Consider the following 18,975-nt stretch of genomic DNA (forward strand, 5'->3'; position numbering starts at 1 on the left):
TATAGGAGATGAAGTCATGGTATAGAGAGGTGAAAAACTTGCCCAAGGTCACACAGCTATTAAGTAGAAGATTAAGGAGGCAAACCATGGTCTTCCTGCCTCAAATACTCTATTATAGTACTGAGGACACTGGAACACTCTATTATAGTATTGGAGGCCACTGGAACACTGTAGTATAATGTTGGAGGCCCCTGTAACACTGTACCATACTATTGGAGGCCACTGTAACACTCTATTATAGTATTGGAGGCCACTAGAACACTCTATTATAGTATTGAGACCACTGTAATACTCTACTATAGTACTGAGACCACTCTAATGGTCTATTATAGTATTAGAGGCCACTCTATAGTGGTCTCTAACCACTCTGTTACACAGTCTCTACATATTTTATAGGTATACACATGTATAACACACATACACAAACACACATATCCATATAACCTAACACTGTATACAGTTTTCTTCAGTAACAATGATCATTCCTAAACTAGTCAGCAGTTGAGGTAAAAAAAATCTCCCCAACAGAAAGATGTCTACAAGCAAATTTTTCCTTGTGGGAAAAAAGAACTCAATTAAGAGTGTGTGTGTAGAGGGTCATGACACCAAAGAGGATAGCATGAATATACTCAGAAGTTGCACTGGAAGGGATCTCAAACCAGAGCAAGAAGTTTAGAGCTCTGTCTATGGGATGTGATTAACTTTCTGAGTACAAACTCTACCCTGACCCACCAGGTCCCGTATGATATGGCCACAGCCAATCCTCATCTTTGCTTCCCCTCTTTCCCTATTCCTCCCTCAGATCCACTGGCCCTCCTTCCTTTCCTCAGGCACATCCAGCTTATTTCTGCCCCTTGGCACATTTCGACATTCTCTGCATGGAAACGCTGGCCCACATCTGCACATGGAGGCTGCTTCATGTCCTACTGTCTCACCTCTTCAGTGAGGCTTCTGGGACCCACCATCCAAAGTAGTCCCTGTACCAGCTCTTTCACATCATCCAGTTTTATTTTCTGGCATTATCTGATTTGTGAATGTCTATATTTGCTTATTTTCTGCCTTTATTTCTTCCCTCCTTTGAGTAAAATCTCGTTGATAGAGTAGACTTTATTATCATATTCAGTCTGCTGATCTTATAGCAGCCAGACCATCCAGTCAGTGAATGGGAGGATGCAATCAGAAATAAAAGAATGTGGGCATTTCATTATTAAGCTAATATTTCTTCATTTCTAGCCACAGGGAAAGCATTACTGTATTCTAATCATGAGAGGTAAGTTTAGAACCTCATGAGTATTGATAAATATCTTTTTTTTTTTTTTTTTGCGGTACGCGGGCCTCTCACTGCCGTGGCCTCTCTCGCTGCGGAGCACAGGCTCCGGACGCGCAGGCTCAGCGGCCATAGCTCACGGGCCCAGCTGCTCCACGGCACGTGGCATCCTCCCGGACGGGGGCACGAACCCGCGTCTCCAGCATTGGCAGGCGGACTCCCAACCACTGCGCCACCAGGGAAGCCTGATAAATGTCTTTTTTTTATACTGCCCCTAAGGAACGCCTAACAAATGTCTTTCAAACATGTGAAAAGATTAAATAAACAAGTTTTTTTCCTGAGTGCTCCTCTTCTCTTCTATTTAGTTAACATTCTCCACCTTACTGGCAATTAAGTATCAGAGCCAATCTGACAGACATAGGCACACAGGCTCTGGGAACAAACTGAATAAAGTTTGAATCCCAGTGCTGTCATTGGATGATTCTGGATTAACTGTTTACCTTCTCAGAGTCTGTTTCCTCATATGTAAGTAAAATGGAAATTATATTATATAATTTTCAGAGGTTATTCTAATATCCATGAAGTACCTATCACAACAGTCGGCACATATTTAGTGTTCAACAAACGAAAGCTATCTTTATCATCATTGAACTTAAATATAGGTAGGTGAGCCCATCCCTTATAACTCTGATCTTTTATTTGCCTCTTCTTCATTTTGCACACAAAAATCATAATCTATCTTTTGCCTGATTTATTTGCATAGCTTATGTAGATCAGTAGGACTACTGACACACATGATATTAGTTCTGTACTGGCAGAGACACTTGTTGCTCTCAATCCTCCTACTAAGAAAAACTAGAAAAGCTGGACAAAATACAGAACACACCCACCTGAAAATCCTGAGGCTCACCCAAGGCAGCCAGGATATAAGGGGTGTATTAGTTTCCTATTGTTGCTATAACAAACCACCACAAATGTAAGTGTTTTAAAACAACAATAATTTCTTATTTTATAATTCTGGAGGTCAGACGTCAGAAATGGTCCCACTGGACTAAAGATGCTGGCTAAGCTAACTAAGATGTTGGCAAAGTTCCATTCCTTCTGGAGGCTCTAGGGGAGAATCTGTTTCTTTGTGATTCCTAATTTCTAGAGGCTGCCTGCACTCCTTAGCTCATGGTCCTTCCTCTGTCTTCAAAGCCAGCAACAGAGCATCTTTGAAACCCTCTCTGACTCTGACTCACCTGCTTCCCTCATTCACTCATAAGGATCTTTGTGATTACACTGGCCCATCTGGATAATCCAGAATAATGTCCCCATCTCTAGGTCAGATGATTAACAACCTTATTTCCATATGTAGCCTTGATTCCTTCTTTCCATACGATACAACATATTGACAGGTTCCAGAGATTAGGGGGAAGGTCTCTTTGGGGGCCCATTATTCTGCCCACTACAAGGGGCCAGGCTTGCAAACTGAAGGGAGGGCAACAAACTGAGTCTGGCATTCTCTGGCCCTGTCCACATCAAAGCAATAGTTGATTCAGCGGCCAAGAGGCTACAAAACCAAGCATAAAGTGGTAGTTAAGAGACTGGAAACTTGAATGGAGCTTTGGGAGACAAAAAGTACAGATTTAAAGTCACTCAATTCCAGACTTGATAAAGGTGCTTGCCTCTATTCTAATTGCCTGACAGAAGCAAAGCAAAATCTCTTTGAAGATAAATATCATCAGCCAGAAACTCAAACTATCTCCATAATTTTACCTGTTTAATGTCTGACATTCAACTGAAAATTTCTAAGCATATCAGGAAAAAGTACCCAACTACCATATAAAAAGAGAAGAAATAAATCTCATGAACACAAAGGTGAGCAAACATACCACACAGGAAAGAGTACATACTGAATATGTCCATTTATAAAAATTCAAAAACTTGCAAAAGTAATCTAGGCTATTAGAAGTCAGGACAGTGGTTACTTCGGGGAGGAGGGGAGTAGTGACTATGGGGCGGTGGGGGGAGGGGCACTGGTTCTATTCTCTTTCTTTATTTAGGTAATAGTCACAGGGGTATGTTCACTTTGTGAAAATTCATTTACCTGTATATTTGTGACTTGTTCACTTTTCCATATTATGTTATAACTCAGTAAGTAACAAAGTAGAATCAACCTTATATTACACTGTTAAAATTATGCAAAAACCTGTACCTGTGAACATATGAATCAATTAAAATGCAATTTCAGATGTTGAAATTGTTGAACTTTTTCTTTTTTAAAAATATTTGAATTGCTATATAACTTGTGTTACTTAAAAAGAGACAAATAAACAACAAAATTAAGTCCAGATTATTTTCTGCAACTGAAGAGCCTCCACTTGTCCAGGAATTTCAATATTTTGGAATCTGTCTTCAGAGTTAACTATTTATTGTGGTCCACAACTCAATACCAGATTCAAGATCACTCAAGTTTACAGAAGCAGATGGGGCTGACAAGGCACTTCCCATCCTCTCTTGAGATCTCTCTGCATGTAAACAGACACTTCTTTCTGTCCTTCCCTGTCCCATTTTCAGATTTCATATATATACTGCCAGAACTGTTCCTGCTCTGAGACATTTAGTTTGCCATTCCACCAGTAGTTAATTCTTTGGTATAATTTATCTCGATTTAGAAACTGTAACGTTATAACTTTTCAAAGTTTACCTTCACTTGAGCCCAGAAATATGTCTCTCAACTGTTTCCATTGTCCAAGGTAGTTAACATTTTGTGTAATATTTAAATTTCTGTTAAATTTCATGTTATTTAATGGTTAGAATGACCGGGGTAGGGTAGGAAGGCTACCTTTTCACATTAGAATACCCGTAATTTCTGCTGGATCTATCATTTTTTTAAACATAAATGAGTAATTCAGGTGATAACCCAGTGACCCCTGATAAAATACTTTGTGATCTCTCATTTACAGTTCCAAAGCAAAGTTCTTTTGAAGTAGTATTCCTATGATTAATTTCTGTTTGGAGCATGGATTTGCCTAAAGGAAAACTCAAGCATTAGAAAGCTATTCTTCCAAATACTTGGAGGTACAGAATTGACGTCCCAGTGTTACCTCACATAAAAAATTGGGGAATAAAATCAAGTCTAGAAGAATACATTTTTCCTCTTGAGACTAACTAAGCAAAACTAAGGGGCTTTCTTAATTTCTCCAGAAACTTTCTGGAGGTAAACAGTGTAATCATTGCGTAAACGTTAAGGAAGACCTATTCATCTTCGAGGAGCTGAGACCTGCAAACTGGAGGAGCAGTGGACAGGCTTGGCCAGAGTAACATCTGACCCCTAAAGGAGAGGTCACACTAGGGCATCAGATAGATTTTGTCCTGGGGTTCCACGTGTAATACGTGAATGTGATCATAGGTTTGCCAGAGGAGATTACATTGAACCTTCCTCATGTAATTTGTTCATGCTCTCTTTTGTTCCCCAAATAGACTAATTCTCTCATTAATGATTTACCTTTTGGGGTTGAGTATTATCCTTTTTTTAATCTTTTTAATTGTCACCTTATCTCTTAAATAATACCTACACTATTGTCTGTCAACTTTTGTCTTAAACATTGAGTATTTGTATATTAATATGAACTCAGACCACCCTTCCCCGTGGAAAGGAGGGCAACAGAAGACACCTTTTGGTTGTTGTATGACGTTGCTTAAGGCTGACCATGTCTTATGGGTATTCGGGCTTTCGTTTCAATCTCATCATCCCATTCTCAAAACCTGCATGCCGGGAAGCATTTTCATACCTGATAGAAGCTATCCACTTGCCGTACATAACCAGCCACTTCAGGATCATATTTAAGGACCTTCCAAACTTTTCTTTCTGCCTTCTTATAATCCTGGGATCCTTTCCAGTTCATGGCCATCAAGGAGCGCTCTGTCAGGGGAGCTGCCACGATGATGTCCAGTTGGCCATTGTAGATTAGAACCTGAAACGAAATTGAGCCGTGAGCAAATGCAGGATTCAGCAGGGGAAGCCAGTCAATGTATCTAGGTACAGATAGTGCACACAAGAGACAAAAGGGAATGTTAGCTGCTCTGGGGCGCTGCTCAGAGACGCCAACCCAGGAACTCAGTAGGGTCACTTTCTTCCAGTTGGCTACATACACCAACAACCTGAAATAAACTCAAGCCTTGTCTCAACCACTGCATTCTTCCAAAAGTATGATTCTTCATAGGAATCTGCAAACATCTCTCTTGTTGCAAAAGCATTTGTGCTGTATTACCCAGCAATATAGGTTTTACTTGGATGTATGGCTATGTTAAGGAAGAAGACTGTGGTTACAGTTCAGTGGAACTAAGGAATGGTACACACTGGGATTGTCATGAAGCCTGCATTTGATTATTTTCACTTTTCAGGCCCTGCAGCAGCTGGCAAGCTGGGCATTCCCTCGTGGCTGCTGGTAATCCGTGTTGCTTTCCCCTCCTACATTTCAGTGACAACTACAATTTTTTGAGGCAGACAGATAGATGCAGGTGCCTCGAATTTGTTATTTGTTGGAGGCAACCATGTCTGCTATGCCACTTCCAAAGACCTCCTTTCTTAAATAGGATAGCCACTTGTCAAAAATGAGGAATGTCCTTCAAAATACCTAAGATACATTTTTTTTTTAGCCAAGTTGATGGGTACTATAGGAGAAACTCTGAGGCAACTCTGGTCTTTTCTTCCCAAACAGCTTTCAAGATATTCAGATAATACCCAATGCTGCTGAAGTTGTGAAGCTACTGGGGGCAGTGTGAATGGCATTACTCTTCAGGAAAGCAACCATCACTTTTTAATGCAAAGACTTTATAATGTTGAGACTTTGTCCCAGTAATCCCAGTTTGTGGAATAAACTCTATGAAAATGAGCCCAAAGAGATAAAAAATATATATATTTAACAATATTCACTGAAACTTTATAATGACAAATTTGAACACAGTCTAAAAGTTCCATATTAGTGAGTGGTCAAATAACCACAGTACAGAAATTCTATGAGATATTGCAAAGCCATTTAAACTGTTGGACTACAAAGTTGTCCCCTCATTCTCCTTAAGTCCAGCCTCTTTCACCTGAACTCAGGAGATGGCTCTCTTAAGCTTGTGTTCCTCATCCCATTTTTCATTCCATAAGTGCACATTATGGGGCTCACTGCCCTGCTCTTTGGATCTGTGCTCTTTACTGCCTGTTGATAAAGTCTGAAAATTATTGCCTCATATACTATATCCATCTTATATCTGTTTATAGTGTAAGTGCAAACTCAGTGGATGATAATGCCACAAGAAGAATTCTGATTTAAAAAAAAAAATTGTTCATCATCAGCTTTCTCACAAAATAGCTGTGGTTCATTTATTCTCTGTAAATAAAAAAATTTTTTTTTCTTGTAAAAATAAATAAACTGTTGGACTAAACCACGAAGCAATGTGGAAAATGCTTATCACATAATGTTAAGTATGAAAGCTGAATGCCAAATATATATCCCAATTATGATATATAAAATTGACATACTTATTTACATATATGGAATGAAACTTTAAAAAAAAGGAATAGAGTTGATTAATTTTGGTGGTGGAAATCTGAGTAATTTTCCCCTTTGTTTTCTACTCTCCTTAGGCTATTTTTCACACTTGTTGATTCTCATAAGGTATTGTCACTCCACCACCAACAAAGAGATTTTCTTCAACTCCATGCTACCTTTGATCTATTTGGAAGCTCTGGTTTGACTCAAGTGAAGACCTTAGGTTGAATCCTCAAACTGGATATAAAATGTTTCACTGCATGTTTCCATCTCTGCCCTCCTGGTACAGGCTTCTTAAAAGGCTTATACATAATTAAAAAGCCCAGGACTTTTACACACTCCAAATCCTCAAGCAGCAGTGGGCCAGGATTCAGCCTAAGATGAAAGAGCCCTGGGCCTCACCTATAGGAACACAGGGTCTTTCATGTTACTCAGTCCTCATCACCACATCCACTCTCCTATGAAGAACCCCCCCTTACAGAAAATCCTGATGGATTTAAAGCCTTTTTAAAAAACTCAACTATAGCAATAAAAATTTGCATTGTTTATACAAAGAAATTGCGTCAAAGACCTTGAATACTTATGGCCCATGCAAAACTCCTACAGCTGTTTTGCCAACAGTATGGAAACAATTACACATGATCTGTACCAGGAAACAAGGCTTAAATACTTCACCATCCTAGGAAGGCCTGATTATAGCTGATTAACGAAGATAATCATCTATAAAGTAATTCTTCTAGAATTCAGTGAAAAGATGCTGATTAACTAGCAAACACACAAGTGCATGTAGCCATCTTTCTTCCTTGTGGCTACTCTATGAAGCTTGCATCTTTCTGAGTGTCATCAGGATATTGTTACCTTACTATCATCAGGATATTCTGAAACTGGTTTGAATTTTCATCTTTGAGGGATGATAGAAAACTCCACAGGTTACAGCAAAAACAGGCCGATATGTACAGCATTAGGGTACACGTTTGTTGAAATGAATTGAAACGAAGCCCATCCCTGAGCCATTTCCCTTGTTTTTCAAGACATCATAAACAAGAATACTAACACTCCAGAATGAGGCAGTGAAGGGCTGGACTGCGTAATTTTGTGCATGTGATGTGCAGAAAGCCTACTTTTGGGGGCAAATGGAAATCTTTCCTTTGCAAAGCAAGGAAAACAGTTTTAACTACTAAAGGGCACGTAAGTCAAATGCAGCAAAAAAAGAAATCAGGTTAATGATCAAGCGAAGTGATTTCAGAGCTGGCATTTAAGGCTGCCTCAAATATAAGAATTCCAGAGCTTCTATTTTTATCTAAATGTCACATTTACTCTCTTCAGCCCCCACAGGAATATCCCAGTTGGGTGCCTCCAGGGCTGGGTGAGTGGGTGAGATATCCCAGGATCCGGTGACAGTGAGCTGAGAAGCCAGGTGGGTGTAGCACAGGGCTGGGTGGTCCTGAAGCCGGAGGGCACGTGTTGGCCACCCACATCCTGAGTGACAGAGAAGTTCCAGGACAAGGCTTAAACCGCAACGGGTTGGCCATTTACGAAGGATCTGCACACATTTGCCCACTTCTTCCTGGTGGGGTGATCTGTCCCGGTTTGCCCTGGACGGAGGAGTTTCCCAGGATGCAGGGCTTGCAGGCTAAAACTGGGACAGTCTGGGGCAAACCCTCCCCTGAGGCTTGCTGGTATTTTAAGCAACAGGGTGTAAAGACAGAGAGGTGGAGACAGAAATGAATGCAGCTTTTAGCTACGCTTCCCTTGTCAGGAGTGACTCTAACAAAACAAGGGGCAGGGAAAGCGCTGGTTGGAGCAGGTTTCCAGGGACACAGCAGGCAGCACCCCTGAACACCCCTGAACAACCAGTGTCCTCACTTTCCTTTCTGGCCAGCTGTGAGGCCTCAGTTAAAGAGCAGAGGCACTCTTTTTAGAGAATTTTCTTTTCTTTTACTACTTAGAGGTCTGACTGGTTAGTTTGTTGAAACTGATGGTGATGCGAAGACACGGAAAAATACTTATTAAAAAAATCAATGAAAAACTATGATCCTACTGTTCATGCTCTATAATTACTATATTTTAAAAGGATGCTTCAAACTTGGGAAAAGAATACATCAAAATACTAGCAGTTAAGGTAGTCAAAATATGGGCGATTTGTTTTAACTTGGCTATTTTCTAAGTTTTGGGGGTATGTTGGGAGGCTTCCAAAACGAAAAAATAATAAAAAGAACAATAACACTAAGAGGTTGGACACCTCAATTTGGCAAAAGATGGGTCTTTATTGGGGAATAATTTGTGCTAACTCAAGTATTACCAGCTCTCGGTTCTTTTCATGACAACTAGGTAAACAGCATAACTTTAGTTCAATCATAGATGATCTTAAAAACTCATTCCAGAATTCAAGCATTTACAAGAGATGGCACTAGGCGATTTGGATTACGAGCATCCCTCTCTCTCTCTTTTTTTTTCCAAAAGGAAGAGATGAGAAAATCATTTTTTTAATGTTCTTTACTTTCCAAAGTGTTTTCATGTACACATAGCTTTATTCACATCCAGCTTCACAGGGTGGGGATGAGACGTATTACAGGGCCTGCCTCCACTTTACTGTAAAGGAAATCGTGACACAGGGAGGTGTCAGAATGCATCCTAGATCCCACAATTCCAAACTTCTTCCTAAAACGCCTTAAGAAAGGAGCTAAATTCCTGCAAACAGCAAGCATTTACTGACTCCCCACAGCTACATGTTTAAGTGCTACTCCAAGCCTTAGGAAACAGAGAGTTGGTGGAGAAGGAGACATAGTTCACATCTCCGGTTCAGAAACAATCTCATCTGTTTGTCCAACTCTGGAGACATCTCTCATTCCTCACTTTGACTCTATGGACCAGGATGTGTGCAAGAACATTACTCAGCTGGCAACAGATGCCTGACTTCTGTTATAGGGACTGGCCCTCATTAAGCAGCTGTGGAACAGCATCAGCTCCTGAAGAAGAGAGATCTCTTAGCCCTCACTCCACCTGCAGCCCTTGCACGGTGCCTGACACCCCATAAGACATATGGACACTTGTAGAGTACAGGCAATTATGCTCTTTAAAGGCTTTCTGTAATGCTGTATACTGATTGCCCTTTTGTTTGGCCCAGGTCCACTCCCCCTTCCCCTGGTAACTGTATTCCCATTCCCTCAATGGATACAGCCCTAGCGGAGGCTGGCGATCAGTGTTCTTCCTCCTCTATGCAAGGGATGAGCATGTGACCTAAGCTAGGGCACTCAAATGCTCTCTCCCTAGAATTCGGATTGTGGACAGAATGACACAGGGTTCCCTGATGAGTCTGCCCATTAGTTTTGCTACTTGGATCCCCAGAGTTTTCCCTGGTCCCTATCTTTCCTCACTCTAGTTCTTCAGTTTGTCCATGAATTCTGTGACCTATCCTGTCTTCTGACCAGTTCTTTTCATGCTTCAAGTAACCACAGTTGCTGCTGTTGCTAAAAGCATGAAATCCAAACTCATACACCATTGGACCAGTGCCTCACATGCCCCAGCATGCAGTAACTGGGAATTCTTGGACATGTGGTTTAACCTCCATGAGTTGTGGTTGCCTTTCCTGAACATGTAGATGTAAGACCTACATCTCACTGTAGTGAGAATTAATGAGAAAATATGAACAGGGTTCTAAGCACAGCACTGGATACAAATTGGGGGAGTTAGGTAAATATGGTCCTCCTCTTCAAGTAGGTTGATAATGTGATAATGACTTGGAAGACTGACTCAACAAAGAACTTCTTCTAGAATAAACCTCCAAAATATGCATATGGTCTTTCTGTGTCAAATACTTGGTTGTCAGTCTCACTCTTTTAGACAAAGGCCAACAGTAGGAGGGAATCCAGCCAGGGTAAACCTGAACTCTATGTACTCAAATGCATGAAATAGCATGCCTTTCATGACTAATTTTACACATATTGGGCATGGTGTCTCAGCAGTCGTTTCTTGGTACTCAGAGCCATAAGTCTATAAATTACCCTTTAAAAGGAACTTGTAATTTTGAAGCATCCCAAGGAATTTCCCCATACCTAAATGCTAGAAAAGTATGGTTAAGAGTATAGCTTTTAAAAGGACATTTGGGAATAGTAGAACTCTCTCATTGTTCTAATTAAGTTGCAGGAACTGTGCTAAGCATTTTATATCCATGATTTTACAACATCCCCAGAAGGCAAGTGTTATTTATGCCATTTTAGGAGCAAAGGGACAGAGATGCAGGGAGGTGAGCCAGCTGGTAACAGAGATTCAAGTTCAGATCTGAGTCCAAAGTGTGTGCTTCTAACCCCTCTTCCACACTGCTCAGTGTATTCCGCTCCCTCCACTGCTCCCCCGCCCAGAGAATACACTGAACAGGTGGTTTATTCTTTGTAATTACACATGCAAGGAGCAAACTTAAATGTAAGCATGACTCTTTGGAATGAAGGATACATGTTTATAGTTAAGAGCACAGGCTCTGTAGCTGGGTTTGAACCTAGCTCTGCCACTTACTAGCAGGATTATCTTGATTAAGTTACATAGCCTGTCTAGAGGTCAGTTTCCTCATCTGTAAAATGGATAGAAGAGAAACATATATGAGAGAATTACACAACATAATGCATGTAAGTTCTTTGTGTCCCAGGCACATAGTAAGTGTTCAGTTAACATGAGCTATTATTATTATTGTATTTGAATAATTCAACATAGCTATTCAAATAGCTCCACAATTTCCAAATGAGATGTTACCTGTGGATTTCAATTGTGATTTTGGAGGTAAGAGGTTAGAATAACGCTTAGGATGGCAAGAGTTCTAACGTAACTGCAATAGGTCATCAATTTCATAAAACAAATGGCAGGGGCTTATAAAAGTCGTATGACACTTGCAGACAGGAGTCTTGAGCTCCAGCCCTGGCTCAGTCTCCCAAGACCTGTGCTACTGAGTGCCTTGGAGCTGTCATCTACTCACTCTGAGCCTTAATTTTCTCCTCTGTGAAGTGGAATATCTATATCCTAGAGTTCTTGAGAGGACCACATGGGATACTAGTTATAAAAATATCCTATAAGCTGAAGAGCAAGGTTTTATTATTGTTTTTGTTACTCTTTATTAAGAATAATCTGAAAAATAAATTTCTATTGTGGTGTGCAAACGTTTTCAATTGGCTGCATTTAGCTTGCAGACATATTCATCTAGGTCCACATGGTGTTGTTATTGTTTTTGCAATTAGATGCTGTCATTTAAATACCCAGACATCTGACCACGCCAGGACTATATTTCCACTCGGCTATGATGAGTGCAGGCTGTGCAATAGTTATCTCCCTAAGACACAGTCCTACCCCTTCCTGAGTGTCCTTCCCTCACCCCCAACAGAGGTGCAAGGGCAGCTGTCATTTATTCAATGCTTATGCTATCGTTCTTCTTAGAAGAGAAACATATTCCTCTGTATCTATGTCTCTGTCACGGGTAGAAAAGAAAGATCAATAGGTCTCAATCCAACTCTACTCATTCATTTCATTTTCTTCAGCTAAGTTTCACTTCCATGTGAAATGGAAAGGAAGTGGCCTTTTGTCTGAGCTGGAGAAAAGAGTTCCTGTTCACTTATACATGGAATGTGTTTGTTTGTTTGTTTAATCTGCTCATGTGAAATTTCTATTTATCCAACAGTAAATCTTTGTGGTGAGCCTAAGGATGGGCACCAAGAGAACAGACATGAAAAGATGTGACCCTGTCCTCCTTATACTCCAGATATTTTTTTAACTTTTCAATATAGTGAATAATCAAAAGAGGAAAAGCAAGTTTACTCTTTCGTTCTCTAAGTTTTCCTTAAAAAGAGGACTTAAAAAAAGTCAGTTTCACTTAAATCTTTCTAAAATCTAAATCATTTTAACATTTCAAACCATAAACTTTTCAGGTTCTGGATGTACATAAATCAGTAGTTTTTTCATGGATTTCACCCTCTCAGCAAGAAAACCTCCCTCTAGGAAAGACCTAGTGAAAAGAATCAGATGATGATTAACCCTTATTTTACACAGTATAAGCTTCTGAAGGATAAATATTTTCCAGGCAGATATAAAGCAACCAATTGTGTCCGCTAAAGATAGCTGCACGCCAGTTTACCTGCCAACTCAACTAAAAAGATCCCACACCCTTTAAACTCAGATTTTGACTTCAAGTAAGTTTGGGGGACAAGGGATGATACTCAAAGGGGAAAAGAGACAACTGTGTTTTTGATGGTGCCTGCGAACACTTGAAAGAAGGGGTTTGGGGCAAAAATGTATATAAATGTGCATTTTGTTATATTTTCATTGTTGCCTGTATTAAAGCATAAGCCTGAAAATAAATCACATTAGGCCCACTTTCTGGTCTAAACTTTACCTTTTTAAAAATCCAAACTGAAACACACGTGTTGCTGACGGAGAACGCAAAGCATTTCTCTTTAAATCCCTGATAGCTCCCCTACTTATTAGGAAAATTACAGAGATGCCGCAGAAGGAGGCTTTGGTCTCTCAGCACAACAGGAAAGCAAACTGAGCTTTTGTGAGAAGGCTGGATTTTTGTTGTTGCGTTTTTAGACGAAAGATTTATGCTTATATTTTGGCCCATTTACAATCCATCATAATACTTTGCAGACAAAGTTATGCTCTTTTCCCAATGATCCAGTGACCTTAATCTCTAACATTTTGTGGTTTCCTGTTTGGGGAAACAGCCTAAGCTATTCCAGGCTGCACAGCATTCCCAGTTGGCTGCTGTCTGTCTTAGTTTTGAATGTTCTCCTGTTCGCTAATCAAAAAAAAAAAAAAATTTTTTTTAAAAGAAGCCTTCCCTACAGATGCTAAATCAATGAAACTCCTACAAAGCAGCCCCCCACACTTCCTCTTCTGGCTGCCTTACCTATCATTCTTCTATTACAAACTCCAACATAGCCAGGAGTTCTCTCTGCCTGGAGCAATTAGCATGACCCGCCAGTAACTTTCTCCCAAATAGAAGAGAATTAATTTCATTAATATCCAACTCAACCCAGGGCAATCCCCAAGGGTTTCTCAAAAGCTCAGCTGCAAAAGAAAAACAATTTCAGCTATATAGTATAACGTTTAGCAATTTTCCCCACTGGAGGCAGAGTTGTTATTCTTCCAGGGACAACGCCTGGGCCCCAGTTGCCCGTCACTCGCACTTTTGGCCCTACTTCTTCCTGGTGACTTTGCAGGGATATAGGGCTATAACACTCAGGAAGCCTGAGTCCCCTGGGCCTGCCTGGAGGAGACTGTGGTAGAAAAATAATGCCAGCATTGAATGAAACAGTAGTCACTTCTGCAACCAAGCCGTTCTTCAAATGAGACATACTTTGCTTCCAAGTTTAAGGAAGACAAAGAAAGAGAGAAGATGGACTTAGAATAAACACCCCCGTGTTCGTGCCATTCCCCTACCAGCTGGTTTTGCCAAGATGAGTAAAGAAAAATGAGAGTGGGGCAGGGAGTTTGAGTGAGTGTCCAGTGGTTACACAAATAATAGTGAGTGTCCAGTGATTACACTAAGAAAATTATTCCTGCTTTCTTGCAACTTAACTCTAAATAATTTAGTTGCTTTCGGAATGGAACAAGAAGCAAAGCCAACTTGAAAAAAATCCAGTGAGCCATCACTCCAACCCAGGGATCTTTGAAAAAATTTTAACTACCTAGAACAGCATAATTAACATGACTTTTAATAATGACCCAGAATAATATTTTCCTCCCATTTGAATAGAAGAGTCCTGGGGCCCACGCTAGGGGGTCCTTTGCTCTGCTTCTTGTTTCACGGTCTGTTCTCATAGCCCTTTTCTGATCCCCTCACCTCTAACCATCACCTCTCACCTATTGTCCATCCTCAGTAACTGGATTTAATGAACTCAAAGTGCTCCAGGAGCAGGCCTGCCTCTCCCCCAGACAAGTCTCTCCAGAGAGGAGTGTCCTCCCTGGTTGTCAGAATGTCAGCTTCAAGGCCATGCCAAAGGTCCTCTCCAAACACTGCCCCATGCTTGCCAATGTTATCACTCTACTAAAAAAGTGGGCTGAGGAACCAATTTCTTTATCTTTCCACATTATTAAATGTACTTAATTAACCAGTACACATTTGCACATAAACCAAGCCAACAAGAAACAGCCCCAAAAAGCAAACAAGAATTGCTATAATTTATAATAGTTAAGTCTATAGGAATTGACTCACACTCATCAATACAGTAGCCACTGGCCACACGTGGCCAGTGAGCTCTTGAAATGTAGCTAGTCCAAACTGAGATGTGCTCTAAGATACACATTGAATTGTGAAGACTTAATACAAAGAAAAGAATGTATAATCTCTCAATAATTTTTAATATTGATTAAATGCTGGTATGATAACATATTGGATATACTGGGTTAAAGAAAAGATGTTATTAAATTAATTTCATCCGTTTCTTTTGATATTTTTAATGTGCCTTCTAGAAAATTTAACATTCTATATGTGACTTGTATTTCTATTGGACAGCAGCCATATACCTTGGATTTGGTATATCCTGCAAAGAAAACTGGTCCCTTTGTCAACAGCTGCCAGATGACAGCAGTAACTTCCAAGGACAGCCACTCTTAGAGGAGTGATCTGCAGTTCATGAAGCTGGATTAAGCAAATCAGAAAGAATTTCCTATGGAGGAGTGGAAGATGCTCCTACAGTCTCAATCATTACAACAGGAATAGGTAGGAGCTATCAAGTCAAGTCCCCCTGCCAGCTCCCTGTTCCCCAACATTATCAACATCACTCAAGTTCAAAAAAACAATAGTTGTCGCCATAAAATTGAATGGATTCACCAAGGATTTTGAGGGTGAACAAAACCTGAAAGCTGAGCCCCTGCCACTAAACAGTGTCACTGCTGCCCTACTACCCATTGTGCCCAGGCAAGACAGGGAATGATCTCCCTGCTGAAGTTATCCTGAGGGCCAGCTGAGAGCAGAGTGGTCTTGCTGCAGGAGGAATGCTAAACCACCTGGAAAAAGCTGGAAGCTCCCAAAGGAATATAAACAGTGGGAAGGGAGGCCTTAGAGAGGCCGTAGAGCACTCACCAAGCAGCAAGGTGCAGCTCACTTTGCAACCCACTTCTCCCATAATAAACTTTCCTTCTAGCTTGAGAAAATTCTAGTTCTCTGTGGATGAAGATTACTTTGCCTTTCTCTTAGGAGAGGACTAGAGTGACAGTAAGTAGGCCCTCATCCAAAGAGCCAGACAGGTCACTTCTACAAGTCTAATTCCTACCTGTTGTTATCAATCTCCAGGTGAGTAGCAAAGTCAGTGAAAAGCTTCCAGCCAGGCTGATCTCACAAAAGCAAGCAAGTGGCTGGTTGTACAGCTTACTTTTCTTTATCAAAAAGTTTTTTTTAAAAGTCTAAGTGGTGCTCTGGCCTCTTTATGTTTTCATCTACATGGGAAAACCTGGTATCAGTCAGGTTGCAAGATTCTCTGCCCCATACTCTCAATAGTGATATTCACCAAGGTCCCCTCATTACTCTGCAATTAGGGTTTTTTTGGTGGTTTTTTTCCTCCCCCAAACACAACTCCCCCTTATTTGGTAAGGAAAGCATCCCTTTCCCTTTTCTTCCTAGAGAACGTCAAATGGTCTCAAAAGGATTGTACACATCCCTGTAGCAAATAGGGGGACTGTCAGGGGGCTGAAGAAACAGACTTGAAGGTGCAGTGAAAGGAGCACCAGGTGAGGAAAATCAAGACGGAGGAGGTCAAGGGCTCCTGCCCAGAGCGATTCTTTCGAAAGCTTGGTTGAAGGTTCTTCTGGCTTTCATTTAGTCACATGCCATTCGGCACAAGGACACTGTGCCGGGTGCTGTTACCCAGTGACAACACTAGAGAGCCGCTCATAACAAGTAAGTAGATAGTACAGGCTGCCCCATGGGGGGGGGCGGGGGCGCAGGGTTAGATGACTTCTACAGTGCAGGCCAGGCAAATCCAGTAGGGAAAAGCCCCTAGGAAGAGCCCGAGAGTTGTGAATGTGGCTTCCTTAGGCAGTGGGAAGTATGTGAACGCTGCTCTCCTTACTGGACTACAAGGCCAGGGCCAAAAGCCACGGAATTAAGTCATCCACATTCAGATGGAAGCAGAGGAAACTGCAGTGCAAAGACCCCTGGGCCTGGAGGCAGATCCTGTGGCAAATAGACTTAAATGATGATGGTGATGATGATGACTGTGATTAGGAAAACCCAAACCCAAACCCTGGCTCTATCACATCTGATGCGACTATCGTAGAGAGCAAATAAGCGCCCTAGTGCCAATCTATCCATTAAACACGAGTAAAGCTTATTTCTTAATTTCCTTTTTTTAAAAAATAAAATATTAATGTACACTATTTTCCCCCCACACCCCAGGGGACGGTGGTTGGCACACGCTACTTTGAAGACCACTGGTTTCCAACAATCCAATCTTTTAGAACATGTTGGCATTGTTTTGCATCTTCTGTTATACTAAGACACAAGAAATAAAGACTGAGAAGCTACTGCAGCGTGGTGACATGATTGCACAAGAGATATTCCTCATTGTTTCCAGAAAGCAATACTCTTCTCACGCTTTCCGTATTTATCTTTTCAAAGTAAAGTCAACTGATGTAATTGCCTGTGTTTCATACCAGCTGGATTTCATAGCAACTGGATTTAAATGTGTGTTTCTTAGCTTGTTGATTTTTAGGTCCCTGGAATCTACATAACAAATGGTATCACCACTTAATATCTTTCTTCTTGTAACACCCTCGCTCTGCTGTATTTGGGTGGCTCCAGATTAAATTCTACTTTTATGTTGCCATAAATCACAAACGTACCTTCTAATGTTCTGAGCGTGAGGTACCTTCAAACAACACATCAACAAGCAAAGCAATTTGAAATAAACCAATTCACACAGCAGAATATATTATCAAATGGCTTAAAGAAATAAGTAAGAGTAAATAAAAATATATGCTGGTTCTCATTTGAGTATTTCATCCCAACATCAGCTTAAAGGACAAACAAGAAAAGGCGTCAATAGCATGGCAATTTGGGGTGAAATCAAAATCTGTTTAATAATTTATGGGTATGCTTTTTTCCTTTTATTCATTGAAATGCTTAAAAATCAAAGAAGCCCAGGAGAAGCATGCCTCATTAAAAAAAATACTGCTGGGCTTCCCTGGTGGCGCAGTGGTTGAGAGTCCGCCTGCCGATACAGGGGACACGGGTTCGTGCCCTGGTCCGGGAGGATCCCATGTGCCGCGGAGCGGCTGGGCCCGTGGGCCATGGCCGCTGAGCCTGTGCGTCTGGAGCCTGTGCTCCGCAACGGGAGAGGCCACAACAGTGAGAGGCCCGCGTACCGCAAAAAAAAAAAAAAAAAATTACTGCTGTTCTTGCACTTGGATTATAACTAAAATAGGTAAAAGTAATTCACAAGGAACTCGACAGTGTAACTGATTTTCAAATGCATACTATTTTTATTTGCCTGCAAAGTGATGATTGCTTATTGATAGTATGATTACATAAAACACATGTCCCAGGATTAGCTTCCCTCTCTTCTGTTATGCTTCCCTAAAAACTACTCCCTCCTCACAGAAGTTTTTCACAGAATGGTACTGGCATTCTCTTTATGGTCTTCAAAGGGTTTGAAAGAAAAGTGATCATATCAGATTATAGTCAACAAAGCTAGACTTTTCCCATCACGGTCCGATGAAGCTCAGAGTCCAACTTAGCAGTTGAATCGGACCCAATTAAGTGTTAAATTTTTATTGGTACGCTAGACATTTATCAAATCTAGTTTCCTGGCACTATCACCATTGACATTTTGCCATCAGAAGATGTTATGAAGGAAAATGCCACAAGCAATTAAAATGACTGCTAAAATGACTTAGATTTACTAGAAAAATTTACCTTTCAAACTTCTAAGTCACATCCATTAGCCAGGAATTGCCCATTTCTAAAAGAAGAGCTTTTGATAGCCTAGGATAAGTAAATAAAACTCCTGACGATCTGGGTGTTAAGATTTCAGTCTGGTGGTGAAGCTGAGAAGCATTAAGATCCTGAATTCTGAAGATGCAATTAGTTGAAACTTAATGAGCTGCAGAATGATAAGTGACAGGGAAATGTAACTTTATATTTACAATTTCCTGACTAGATGAACTTTTAAACACAGCAAACTAAGCCCTACCCAAGGG

General features: G+C 40.8%; 1 protein-coding gene across 2 annotated transcripts in view; it reads right to left on the minus strand.

Moving 5' to 3' along the window:
- CPVL (carboxypeptidase vitellogenic like) overlaps nt 1-18,975 on the minus strand; it is a 133,099-nt gene that overhangs the window by 40,382 nt on the left and 73,742 nt on the right. For both annotated transcript variants that reach the window (XM_079932009.1, XM_079932010.1), the window contains one exon: nt 5,044-5,226. In XM_079932009.1, coding sequence (XP_079788135.1) covers nt 5,044-5,226 — 183 coding nt within the window. The remainder of the gene's footprint in view (nt 1-5,043; nt 5,227-18,975) is intronic.

Source organism: Stenella coeruleoalba, assembly GCF_951394435.1.
Source record: "Stenella coeruleoalba genome assembly, chromosome: 9".
NCBI lineage: Eukaryota > Metazoa > Chordata > Mammalia > Artiodactyla > Delphinidae > Stenella > Stenella coeruleoalba.